Below are 13,686 nucleotides of genomic sequence, written 5' to 3'. Positions count from 1 at the left end.
CTATTCTGTTGACTTTGAGGAAGGATTCTCTCAACTACTAAAGCATGCAAACTTTTGTCCTTATTATAATTTGTACCCTTCCCATTCAACCTAAAATTTACAAATTGTGCTTGTCCAGTTGTTGTGTAGTCGGCCTTTCTGCCCTTATACACAATGTACTTCCCAGTCTTTTATAAACTATGTCCAGTGTTAAAAATCTGTCCTGTCTTTTAGACCCTCAGGTGAAGTTAACAGTATACCCAACTCTGGCGCATATGTTGTAGAGTGTTTCTGTGATGAAAAAAAAAAAACCTTATGGAAAGACAATTTGAGACTGCTGAGTTCAGTTTCCTTTGCAGAACATGTAACCACTTAATCAATGGATTTGATTACTGTGTTTGCTTTTCCCCTCAAGATAACGAGTTTAGTACAGAAGAAATTTTTCCTGCCTATATGATGTGTTGTGATTCATTTTTTGAGTTTTTGTGTGTGCTATTCTGTGATATATTGATTGTGCCTATTATTGAGTGTGCCTTTAACCCTATTACTATCTTTCAGGTCAGGGACAATGGCTCAGGTATGTTTACATGTAGTTTCTCTTATTTTGGTCTTAGTGACAGTTTTCCAAGAATATTGTGTAGTTAAACATGCTTCATACAAACAATGTAGTATGGATGATAGTACATGTATTGTTTCCACAGGCCACTCAAAAATTTCCTATCAAACCATGTTTGTTATTGCATAGATGTTGAAGTTGTTTTCTGTTTTTGTCATGTGAAATACAAGTACATGTATATACTATTATATATATATTATATAATAGTAACTGTTGTAAAATTTGAGCTTTGTTCCAACACAAAGCTCAAATTTTACAACCATAGTCATAGATTCTACCAACACCGATGAGCTTCCATTCAAAGTACATGTATAACAACATTTGTATCCACTGTTGTACAGGCTAGTATTGAGCCTGAGATGACCCTGCGCAGCAGGGCCAAGCAATACGAGAGGAAAAAGTACACAGCAGATGCAAGAAAGAGACAGCGCAAGATCAAAGAGACCAAGAGGAACAGAAACACTCCCAATGGTAGGTATAGTGAGGAGTAGTACACAACAAATACTATGCATTGTCTGTTAGTGCAGATCAAGTCACCTTTGAACGGATGTGCACAACTCTTCAGACTTGAGTTACTTGTGTTCTATTTTATTCTTGATCTATCACCACTGTCGTCAACCATGGTCATCTCATTTTGTTCAAGTTAACTTTGTCAAGCTTACTGAACACCAGGCTTACAGTAAATTTGTCCCTCCCAAAGTTATTTTTTTTATAAATTACTTGGTCTGTTTTTTCTTCATCTTTTGTACCTTATTCAGCATGCTGTTGGCCTTGCTATATGAATGGGATTTTTGGCACAATTTAATGTTTGAATGCCCCTTGATCAGGATACAAAAGGTTGACATATTGCCAGTACTGGCACCTTGCATTCTTGATTGTAGCACCCTTGAATACAGCATGTAACAGTATTCAAAATGGTCCGTCCTTCGTGTACATGTACTATGAGCTTTTTCAAAATGTTTTCTTTCATAGACTGATTGAGTGGTGCATGAAAAGTTTGTCTGGTGCAGGTAACTTAAAATGTTACCTGCACTGCTGTAGGTATGCATAAAACTTATTTCCAGCCCTGACCTGTGAAAGAATTTTTAGTAAATTTGAATGACCACATGTACATGTAAACCAAACTCATTAATTCTATAGACACTATCAGATGCTTGCCTTGTAGTACTGTCAGGTGCAATGATATTTCTCCTAGAAATAATGAGTTTAGAATAGAAGTTAGAGATTTTTCCTACCTGTGGTGTGTTGTGTGTGAACTCTGAATGTTGTACCTCATCTTCTACATTTTGCTGGACATCCTTACTTGAAATATTGGTGAGCAGAAAGAATTCCCTTCTACATTTTCTACGTTATCTGCACTCTCTACATATTCTACCTGCTGTTCTCTATCCTGTCTATGCATTTCAGAGTTGAGCGGATGCAGCGCCAACATAATCTGAAGATGTAATGTTTTATGAACAGAGTCACAGAACTATGTCGTATATAGGTCTTTGCTGTTTCGCTACTCTGTTGAAAAAAAGATAATTTTGTGAAAAAGACTCCACCCAATTTGTTTGTTGGGCTTACCGTTGTTAAAATGGATTGCAAATTTATCTTAAAAAAAACTCTGTTATGAACATTTTGATCATTTTAAGGTTTGAATACCTGCAATGGCATGGGCAGAACTGTCTTCCAGCATGAAAAAGTACAGTTAACAAGTTTGCCTTAGAAAGGTGCCAAACTATGCAAAACGTCAGATCTTCCATAGACGTAGATTCTCTCAAAGCTGCATCCAACTACTGCTGCTACTTCAGTGCACATAATCATTCAAAAAGCACCAAGCCACCTCAAAGCTAGGAGGAGAAAATGAACATATATATGCAAAGCCGCTGTCTCTATGCAACTATGTTCAACTAGCAGTGTGTGTTATTTATGCTCCAAAAGAATTCTATGTATCACCACAAAATTTCACACCTTGAATACATTCAACTATGCAACTGAGTGACTTCAAAGCTGCCCTACGACTGAAGTGAAGGGTGAGTTTTGGAGGGTTGCTGGATTTGTTACCTTGGAGACATTACAACCAAATTGTCTGGCATGCTGCTTGTTGGTTGTAGAGTAGAGATTTTGTAGTAGATTCAGCTTATTAGGTATGCAACAACTTCAGGGCTTCGTTCACTTTCTCATCCTTTTGCACAATGTGGAACATCTTTGTCTCTTGAGATATCACATCAAGCTTTCAACCTCTGCACACGGAATATCAGTCACACTGACGGCAAACTTGTACCTTCATGGTCAAACTGTTTTGATGAGGAGGAAAATATTTTTAGAAGCAAGACAGATGTAAGTTATGTGCCACTCGTGTTCTGTCTGCCTTTTCCTCCCTTTCTTCCTTATGCTTTTACAGTGCAAGATATTCAGACAGGCTCAACTGACACAGAACGCCAGTTCACTATGGTTTCTGTCAGTTGAGGCTGTTTGGCTGTAAAGATACTAAGGATTAGACATGGTGGAAACAAGCTCAGGCAGTCAGGTACTCCACCGGGAAGTCTGTATATGTAAACTTGCTGTCTGCTTAGAAATTTATACTCAATCATATCTCTGATATTTTAATGTCCTCAGCTCAGCAAGTAACACCATTTGAGGCATGAAAGAATGACAGAGATGAAAATGTTTTGAAATAAAATGTACATGCAGTAAATTCATATGAAGCTGCAGTTCCTTTACTATCCAGAAAAAGTACTTAACTGATGCTACGCAAACTAGACAACCACATATACATGTACAATAATGTTAATATGCTTTTACTTACCCACACTACCATTATACTTAACTGCATTGCATGTCTGTGGTAATACATGTATGATCATTATACATAAAAGGGACACCATGGAAGCTTGGAGCTGCAGATTTGTTGTACACTTGTTTAGCAATGAATCCCATGTTGTCCCAGTTAAATTCCTATTCACAGAGTGCTGTTTTCCGTTGACAGGGTCTATCAAAGGCCGGCTAGCTCAGGGGCAGTACGACACCGAGAGCTCAGAAGAAGAGGAAGAATCAGAAGAAGAAAGTGACGAGGAACTCACAGCTGACGATTCTGATGTCGACAGTGCAACATCCGCCACGGATCACAAAGCAGGAGACAGAACTAAGAAAGTCTCTACTGCAGCAGCAAGTGCTAGTAAGTCTAGAGCCGTTCAGGCCAGTGCTTCATCAACTAGTGAAGGAAATGTACAAGCTTCGGCAGCAGCTAACAAGCTGTCAGGGAAGCCGCCTATTGCAGCTTCTGCCTCTACAAAGACTTTAGGAACAAGTGCCACGGAGTGTTCGGAAGCTTCCTCGCATCAGGCCACTACCAAGTCCGGTGCGACGGTAACTGTGTCAAAGTCCGGTCCATCAAGTGGATCAGGTCGGGCGCGTACATCGGCAGACGGACATTCCGCTACGGAAGCGTCCGATACGGGTAACGAGAGTAATGCGGACAGTGCACATAGCGGGCATGGGGAACAGGGAAGAGGCGTGGGGAACGCAGCAGGGACTGGGAAGCCGTCCTCAGAGAGAGACGCATATGTTGGCTCAGCGGGGGGAACAAAGGAGGAGCGGCAGGGACCCATCAGTAGGACAGCGTCAGTCTACCCTCCTGAAGTACCAAGACACTTCCACGATGTTCCTGCCACCTCACAGCAGCCCAAGGTCATCAACCTGGTGAAAATACTGGAGGATGGTGGCAACCTGAGGTATGTACACGTACTTCTTTTGTGGTCAATCTCACATTTTGACTGCCTTGTCTTCAAATTTGAAAAGGAAGTAGTGAAATTACAGTTATCTGACTTTCTGGTTCTGTCCTGTAGTAAAGTCCAGGCGAGGTCAGCGTTTGCCATGTACCTGCAGCGTGTCCAGCAGAGACTGCTACAGGAGTCCCACAACAAGGACGACAAGGGAGAGCCTCGCCATGATGAACAGATGGTAACAAGAACATGGATATTCTTGTGAAACCTTATCCTCAATCTCATCATCCTTTATTTGTCTGTTTTATAGTTGCATGTGTCCTTTTGGTAATTTGTTTTTCTGATGACTACTTTCATATTGGAAAGTAACAACAAAGACCATTTATGCCAGCCATACAGATACAGATACAGGACGTAAAGAATAAGACAGGAGAATGCAGTAGATAGATCCAGGATGTATTTTGAATAGCAATAAGCTTTATGTGTGTTATGCTGGCTGTACAGAAACAGATACAGAATGAAAAGAATGATGAATATATCCATGCTGTGCTCCGCCCCTGCAGGACCTGGTGCTGAGGTTCCTGAAGAGAGCGGCAGGGAACCTGCAGCAGCCCTTCAAGGTGGTGGTGCCCAGCAGGAAACTTCCACTGCATGACAGGAGGAGGATCCTGGCCAAACAGCTGGGAGACTTCGTACATATCTACAGCAGGGTGGGTGGACTTTCGCATGTGTCACTCACAAGACTTGGGGTTAAAAGATTGTATTTATGCAAATGTAGAATATGTTCAAATCCAGGATGTACAGATCCAGGGCTGCTGAGACTGAACTGCAAAAAAAGAAGAGGTTCTGAAAAATTTGTAATGGGAAATGATGGAAGTTGTAGCAAATTTGTGTTTTCAAGACAGAAATCTTAGAGGAAATAGGACAGCCAATGTTGGTTCAAAATTAATAATCTTTATTTTACACCCTACAGGAGACAGACTTGCTTTCCCAGAGGACAGAGTTGGACAAGAAATACGGCCAAACGTCTCAGGCAAAGGACGGACCAGAGTCGACAGTCACAAAGGAGGACTTCAGGGCATTCATAGGGATAGCAAGGTCGGAAATCACTTGTAAAGAAAACTTTATGGATTGAATTATTTACTTCATTCTGTCATATGTGTTGTTTGTTTTTAAATCTGTAATGGTTCTAACTGCCCCACTTTTCCAGTGAGGGGGAGTTAGAAGAGGTCTTGACGACTTACACCAAGCTGAACAAGTCGGCCAGTATATTCCTGGGCAGCAATGCCAAGACAGTGAACCCCGGGTACAAGTTCTACCCCCCGCCTCCCTCACCGGGGGCAGGGGAGACTGCTCTGGGCAGGAGGAAAGAGGACAGCAACCAGCTGGCACAAGGTATCGTTACAGTCTGCGTAGTTTGCGTAGCAGTTGTGGATAGATGTGGTTCTGCATGAAAATAAGCTTCATCAAGCGAAAAAAAGTTTTAAAAGTCTACCATAACTGGTATACCGGTAATGTCAGTGTTGCCACTGTTGCAGTCAAAATGCAGTGCTTCGTGAAAAAATGAACTGTTTGTAATTCTTTAAACTGCTTGTACTTCAATGTTTCTTATCGGTACTTCTAATGAGCAACTCACAATGTCTTCTGTAAAACATGTACATGTAGTAAAGGTTTCTGCAATTTTCAGGGGTGCCGACTACAGAGTACCCAGTAACCATCCACATCCCCCATGGAGCAGCCCACCCGTCCACCGGCCCCCACTCGGCCAGCAGCCAGAGCAGCCTGACGTCGGGGTCCAGCAGTGCCAGCCACGGCCCCACAGCACAGCCCACCCAGCAGGCACCTCCCAACAGGGACGCCTATCCTGGGAACTACTTCAGGCCGCAGGTTCAGCCTGGGACAACCACAGGCACCGAGGGTGTGCAGCCAAACGTAACTACAACTACAGGCTATGCAAGGAAGAGCATGGGGCCCTCTGGTATGACTGGACAACACCAGAGGTTAGTTTCATCATCATAAGAAATGGTACACAAATTTTCCCTCTCTCTGTCAGTCAGTCTCAAAAGACTATGAGTTCACTGCGAAAAACAGGATGGTCCTTCACAAATCGATTTTGAGTTCAAGTTCAAAATACAAAGTATTTCAAGACCAAGTTAAAGTTAATTGTTTTCCTGGTAATTTATCAGATCTTCTAGCTATATACTTGTACTTGTATAAGAACTTCACACTTATTTTTTCATTTGAAAGATTGTGTTATGTTAAGTATCAAGTGGACCTTTTTTGGATTCCTTGGTCTATTTGACTTCCTGTCTTCAGGTCAGCCTCTGCAGGCAGATACACCGGTCCGATGTCAGGTGTGGACATCCCCACCAGCTCACTATCATCTCTCCAGGCTGCTGCCTACATCTACAGCACCAAGCTGACCGGCACCGTGAAGAACAGGCCGTCCTCAGCCAGTAAAGCTGGTAGGTCTACTCACACAGTATGTACATGTAGCCTGGTATCCATCCCACTCTAGCTGCAGGCTGCTCCTCTGACCAGCATTTCAAAGCATTTCAAAGAGTGTTAAGATATAGGTTAGCCTGTTTTTGCTAACCTGACTTGAAAAAGCATGTGGTTTCAATACACTAAGAATGTAGTAAATATGCATGTATTTTGTTCTTCATATAAATGTTGAAACTTTTAAAGCAATTATTTTGTGTATTCCACATTGAATGTATTGTGGCTTACATGCAGGAAAGTACATTCACCATGATGATTGTTGTATCATACCATATGTACAATGTGTATGTGTATGTTATGTATTTGTAGCAAGCAACACAATAGACCTATAGACTGTACTACCACAAAAACCATGCACACAGGCAAGAAGCAGAAACACAAGAAACATCGCAAGACTGCTTCAGCTTCTGCTTGCACCACAAAGGCACACAGTACAACTCTAAAGTTTCCTCGCATTTCAGCTTCCACAAATGGCAATACCCATCACTGTAGATTTCTGTCAGAAGGTACACTTTACCCGTTCAATGCTAGAGGGAGCTTCTCAAAAGAGCAGCTCACAGTATAAGTACAAAGAGGAGGTGGGGCTGGCATGGGTGGTGGAGGACTTGTTGTTGTTTGCCTATAAGGAGGTTTGAGACAAAGTGTGAAATATGCGTCATGATGGTGGTAGTTAATCCTAACAATTAAAAAAACAATGATACCAACAGTATACATGTAATTGCTACACTTTGCCTTGAGCCTCCTTGAAGTCTGTCAATGGGAAAGACTTAGATGTACATTGTAGGTCTTCATTCAGACCATACAGGTGCTGCACACTGTTCCTGGTTTGGGCCATCGGGTATGCTACAAGCAGCTTGCTCTCGATCGTAGATAAAACCTTTGCTCTGGTGTGCAGGGAAAAGGTATATAAGTATGTACTTGTCCGTAAATGGAAGTTTCTCCAGTTATGTACATGTAGAGTGGTTACCTACTCTGACACCAGCTAAATGATTCCTACAACTGTTATCCTGCAGTGTTGACTGAGGCTGAAAAGGCAGCACAGCGCCACACTCTGCTTTTCAAATCTAGCAAACCACCATATGGGAGAAGGAAGGGTAAGACTGCAGCAGAAGAACAATATAACTTTTGTTCTAAGTTCTAACCAAGTTCTGTTGTCTTTTGGGAGACACAGTTGTGTCATGTCTTAACCAGTTGGTGAGAGGTTAATGTTGTTAGCATTTTGCTTAAGATATGGGTGTTGTCCTTACATGTATGTGTAGATTTAAGAGTAACAAGGCAACTGTAATTACACTGACTAAGAAAGGGGGACTCTCAAGTAAGCATAAAGTGGTGGCAGTCCGTGTCAAGGGTATTCATACAGTAATGGTGGGCATTAAATACAAAACTATGTCTTATTTTCACAGGCCGTTTCTTTGTTGGTGATAATGTAGTCATCATATGTTTTTTCTTTATTTACTTCACACGTATTCTAATAGAATTGCTTTGTTACAGTGAAACCCTCTCCAGCAGTTATGGTCCTTATTTTGTTTTACATGTAGTTTTTCTATATTTATTTTGTGTCTTTGTTCAAGGTTTGCATGGTGGAGCAGGGTGGATTATGGTGGAGTCTACATGTATAGTCTTGTGTGTCCTGTAATGTGTATGAATGACACTGTTGTTGTCTCTCTGACAGGCCGGCCGCCCAGCGCAGGCCGTGGGGGGTCAGGCAGCAGGCCGGGCAGTGCAGGCAGACCCGGGAGTGCCACCCGCACACGACCCATGTCTGCTGTCACCTACAGGGACAAACCTGACGGACAGACAGGTACATGTACTTGTATTTTGTACTGGTGTTTATTGAAAATGTGACAGTACATTACACTACGGATCATCAGCCAGCCAGTTTAGCCCGGTGGCAGCTGTCATGGTATAGAAATATTTGAGGCAGGATATTTGTGTGGACAATTGAAAGCATATAAAACCCAGACATCCTTTTGGGCCCCTTCCATTTTTTTTTCTTGAGCATCCAGTTGCTAAGATTGGAAAAGGTATGACACATGGTATGATTCAAAGTCTCCAATTTTGAGAAGAGAGTATCATTGCCAATACCATAGTCCAGTCATCAGTTGTGGATAAGTCCTCTCAACAATATGTAGTATCTGTTGGCAAATACGTTTCACCCTTTAGATTCTTGTTATATCTGAGATGATTTTGTATGAGGGAAATATTATATGGAGACTGTATGACAGGATGTGGCAGCTGGACTACATGTAGGTCAGCCAAGTGGGAGCTATTTTTGTGAAGTATTTAGATGGAGTCAGTGTAGAAATGTAAGCAGGACACACAGGAGAACCATATTGGACTTGGTCCTGGTTGTCTGCCAAGAGAAGCTGTCAGCAGAGATATTTATAACCAGTGTGGTCAGCTCAGTACTGTAAGCTTGTTTTGTAATGAAAAGTTACTGATAGTGAAAGTGGAAGTTGTCCCCCAAAAAATTAAACAACTGATTTTTGGCCTAGCATGTTTCATTTCTACCTGGTCCTGCTTTTATATACTTGTAACTTGTTAACACCTGGTTGCCTATGTATGTGTAGTTTTGTAACAGCACAAGATGTGTGATTTTAGCTTATATTTTTTGTTGTTTCCATTGCAGCTCCACAGAACTACAGAGAACAGAGTGAACAGGCTATAAACGAGGCCCTGCAGCGTCTCGCGGAGCGCCAGGCAGCCCGGCAGTACTCCGCCCCCAGCGCCCACCACATCCTGGCCCAGCAGCTCGCCAACATCAACCTCGCTGCCTCCAAACACATCGCCGCCATGAAGAGCGCCGCCGCCGCGAAGAAGCCACGAGCTCGCACCGCATCGTGGGCAGGGTCAGTGCCGACCAGCACAGGGATCGCTGAGGGGATATACGCAAACGTGCAGGAAGCCGAGAGCGGGAAGACCAGAACTGCCTCCGAACTGAGAGGAGGCGACGCAACCTTCAACAGTTTTGTGGAGGACGTTGGCCAGGGTCCAGCGGGCTGGGACCAGGGATATGGGACAGGCATTCCCACCAGCTCCTACCAGCTGCAGTATGGGAGTCATCAGACAGGGGGAGTCACAGATGACAGGGACAGGCAGCATCAGCAGCTGAAGCAACAGTCACAGGTGGGTTTGGCAGCATGCTTGGGGGATGGACCATGAAGGATTGTGGGAGGGGTGGGTGAAATGTTTATGCATTTTCTCTGCCTTTCTGCTTTTCCTGTCAACATTCTTACGCATTTTTTCTTATGCACCTCCATGTGAAACTTGTTCCTGTTTCCACCCCTCCATCAGTGGGCATTATAATTCCTCCACAGAGTCCCTCAATACAACAATACATTGCTCCCTGTGCTTGGTCCATCTACTAAAAATTGTGAAATATTTGCGGTATTTCTATGTTCGTGGCTCTCACAGTCACCTCTACCTCTGTACCACGTAGTCAACACACAGCAAACATTTGTTCAAGTTTAGATATCGATCTCTCCCCTGTATTGTAAAGACTCCCTCCCCTATACAGTGTCCACAGCCACACTACCAGATCCAGAGTGCTACCATCATCTTTTGAGATGGAAGGATGCCTACCCCTGTATTCGTTCAACTCATAGCTACTGTTAACAATTTTTGCTGTGCCTTGAACTTTATTGAATTAACAGTATTAAATTTGTTCTTCCCTCCTGACTTAATGTTCATTCTGCCATCCCCCCCCCCAGGAGCTGTTACAGGAGAGTAAAGCCAAGCACCAGGCGATGATCGCGGCGGCTCACACGGCAGCACAGCAGCGCGCCAAGCAGCACCACGACGGGGACAGCGCCGCCAAGATGGTCCCCAAACCCCCTCCCCAGCCTGCCGGCACCAGGAAACCTGTCTCCACCCAGAGGATGGCGAGGTGGGACACACTTAAACACACTCTCAATAGACTTATAAATTGTATAGCTCAGGACAAGAAGCAGAAGTCCTTCTGTGTCTATGTTTTACTGTGCAAGGGCTCTGCTTACTCTGTGTTTGTAGCAGGTGCCAGAAATGTTGTAAAGTTTAGTACAATTTCTTATCTAGGCATGCATCTTTATAACCCATTGAAAATGGCTTTTTAAATGTCCTTTCAGGACAGCTTGATGGCAGTTTTACACCTGTTTGTCTGGCACTCATTAGTGATGTTGTTATTTCAGTATTCAATTTAGACTTCCCTCTTCTAATTTGCTTATCACGGTAAGCCTGTTTCTGATTGTTTTGTATCATCTCAGGTTGTGATTTTCCTGACCTTAGAATGTATCTAGTTAAGATAATGGACAGGAAACGGTTTAATGGTTGGGACTTCAAACATTGTTGCTTTATGGGAAAGTTGGTGCAGCTCTCGGAGGTGACCATGAAAAACACCAGAGCCTCCCTCAGGTCAGTATCTGTGCAGAGTCTGTGTGTCTGCCTGGCTATTGCAGGTCAGGTGGCCTGGACTGGCTCAAAGGCATTATTTTAACCATCCCCAATAAGGTGTTTCTAATGTGTTGGGAAGTAGGAAGATTAGAGAATCAGCAATTTCACACGTGGTTCAGGCACTGCTCAACAGTGTTTACAGTTAGATTTTTAAGTCTTTATATTATGACCTTCAGGATAAGTCAGTGGTGTTAGAAAGGGACTTGATTCTAAAGACAGGGACTTTTTTGGGACATGGTACTGCCTGGACAACTGCCAGCAGAGGTGGGGCTCAGATTCCACTGACTGTCAAGACCCTCCTCAGCTCCAGATGTTTGAAATTCAGGGTATGCTGACACTGCTCTCCAGGGGCCGGGTGGTAAAGCAGGTACCCATTTTAATGGTTTACCTGGTCATCAGTCTCTTCCAGGGCTGCAGGAGGGGTTTCCTCTGCACTATTTTCTATCCAGCCAGACCAACTAACCCCATCCTCCTGACTTTTGCCTGCCCTGTCTTACTATTAGGATCTTCCTCAGGGGGTTTGTGGCAAAATTTCCTCAGAGGCCTGTTACATGGGCCCTGTGCAGGCCCTGGTAACAGTCTGGATGCCAGGTTATTTGATGGTGTGCAGTCATGTATGTTGTAGTATAAACCAACTGGTGGATGGCCAACTGAGACCCAGGTTTCTGTAGTGTGTCACACACACAGATGTCATGTTGATAAGCATGGGATTTCCCAGGTAAACAAAGTGTTACATAAACCCCTACTAATTGTGCACTGGGGGGATGTGCAGTCTCTCCCCGCTAAACGTCCCGCCCTCACAGCGGTGGCCATGTGACCCTGGGCCCTGTTCTGATGAAAGATGCTGAAATGCAGGGCTGGGAATGTTCCCTGTGTTATACACAGCTTCTACTCATGGGAAGTTTTTCCCTGTTTCACCATTGTCCAACTGACAACTGATAGACAAAGACATTGTTTGAGGTACCAGTACTGTATAGAGTACAGATTATATATTACATACATTGTATATAAAATTCCCTACATGTACGTGTCATTGTGCACAAATGTAGTGCATTTGCATGTGTAATGGTTCACCAGGAGGAATGTATTAAAGAATACTGGGAATTTCAGATTCATTTTCAGGTTTCGCTTCAGTTACCAATCATATGCTGTGGTAACAGTCAGCAGCAAAGCGTCTGTTAGGCATTTTTTGTCATAAGACAGATATTTTACTTTTGTCATGAGAGAGTGTGTTGAACAAGTAGGTACATGTACTTGAGAAGAAGAGAGCTCAGCTTACTTCATTAACTAAGGTGGATTATTCTACTGAATCCTGGTCACAGTATCGGTGTGAGCTACCCTTGAAGGCCTTTGAGAAAATACTTGTTAGGCTCTATTTAACAGGATGGTAGTTTATGCCAGAGATTATTGTGGATATCCCCTAAGTCTAATTAGGTGGGAAGCACTTGGTGGCAGGAAATGTGCAGTGCTACCGTACAATTTGGTCTTGTTAGCAGAATCATGAAGTATTACATCCCTACTCACACATATGATTTCATCCATACACATGCAAAATGGAAATCCTTGCTGCTAGTAGTTGTAGTGTACGCTGTATCAGCAAAATCCTTCTTATATAATGTGGTGTAGTAACAGGCAGACAGATTGAAGGACCCGTTTGTTGTCATTCACACTATCCCTGAGTGGGCCTGGAATGTCCAGCCAAGATTTCTGCAGTGATTGAGACGTTCAGCCTTGCCATTTTTTACTCACACAGATCTGTAACTTACAGCAAATGATATATAGTGCTTGTATGTCATCTGATGACCTGGATGATATAGCAGTAGATTCTATGTCCATCCATTGTAAGATTGATAACCATGTTGACCTCCATGTCAGGTGAGTTATGTGAGGGTCAGAGACACTAAAAACAGATCCTGTCTCTCTGCATTAAAAGGTGCAATGTTTGCTTTGACAAAGAAAGGCCCCAGAACCCTGCTGAAAGATGCCCTAGGCAAGTGGAAAGATATGTAGACTGTATAACAGAAATATTGACTGATGGTTATGATAACATATTGGATTGTTTGTGTTTCACAAAAGTTACAGACTTTCTGTTTCTTGTGTGTGTTACAGGACGATGATGTTGGATGATCCAGGTAACTTCTACAGTAGTGTGAAATACGACACAGCTACAGGTGTCACCAAGTCTGCATACGCCTCAGGTACGTGACATATATAAAATGTAGTCCTGCTGAGCATATATAATTGCCTGTAGATTTATGCCTGGGATGTTGTAAGATAGTACATACATTGATGAGGATTGCAGAAACAACTCCCAGGCTATGAGACCCTCGCTTCATGGACCCACCTGACTGGTTCACACTGCCTTCCTTTTACACTACAGTCCAAGTTTACGGTACCTGTTTATTTTGCCTTGGTCCATGATGCATGGGTGTGTCCTGCAGATTTAAAACATCC

At 43.1% G+C, this 13,686-nt stretch overlaps 1 protein-coding gene across 1 annotated transcript in view; it reads left to right on the top strand.

The window, feature by feature from the left end:
* LOC109472146 (tubulin polyglutamylase TTLL5-like) overlaps positions 1–13,438 on the top strand; it is a 29,626-nt gene extending 16,188 nt beyond the window's left edge. The window contains exons 20-33 of the mRNA XM_019771719.1: positions 538–556; positions 937–1,066; positions 3,567–4,311; positions 4,426–4,540; positions 4,866–5,012; positions 5,276–5,400; positions 5,513–5,697; positions 5,990–6,302; positions 6,619–6,767; positions 7,818–7,898; positions 8,477–8,605; positions 9,434–9,930; positions 10,515–10,690; positions 13,342–13,438. Coding sequence (XP_019627278.1) covers positions 538–556; positions 937–1,066; positions 3,567–4,311; positions 4,426–4,540; positions 4,866–5,012; positions 5,276–5,400; positions 5,513–5,697; positions 5,990–6,302; positions 6,619–6,767; positions 7,818–7,898; positions 8,477–8,605; positions 9,434–9,930; positions 10,515–10,690; positions 13,342–13,438 — 2,908 coding nt within the window. The remainder of the gene's footprint in view (positions 1–537; positions 557–936; positions 1,067–3,566; positions 4,312–4,425; positions 4,541–4,865; positions 5,013–5,275; positions 5,401–5,512; positions 5,698–5,989; positions 6,303–6,618; positions 6,768–7,817; positions 7,899–8,476; positions 8,606–9,433; positions 9,931–10,514; positions 10,691–13,341) is intronic.
* Positions 13,439–13,686: the final 248 nt, after the last annotated feature.

This window comes from Branchiostoma belcheri, unplaced genomic scaffold (genome assembly GCF_001625305.1).
Source record: "Branchiostoma belcheri isolate BF01 breed outbred unplaced genomic scaffold, Haploidv18h27 scaffold27, whole genome shotgun sequence".
In the NCBI taxonomy this organism is placed as follows: domain Eukaryota; kingdom Metazoa; phylum Chordata; class Leptocardii; order Amphioxiformes; family Branchiostomatidae; genus Branchiostoma; species Branchiostoma belcheri.
Note: the sequence above shows the minus strand (reverse complement) of the source record. Positions and strands in the feature narration are given on the sequence as shown.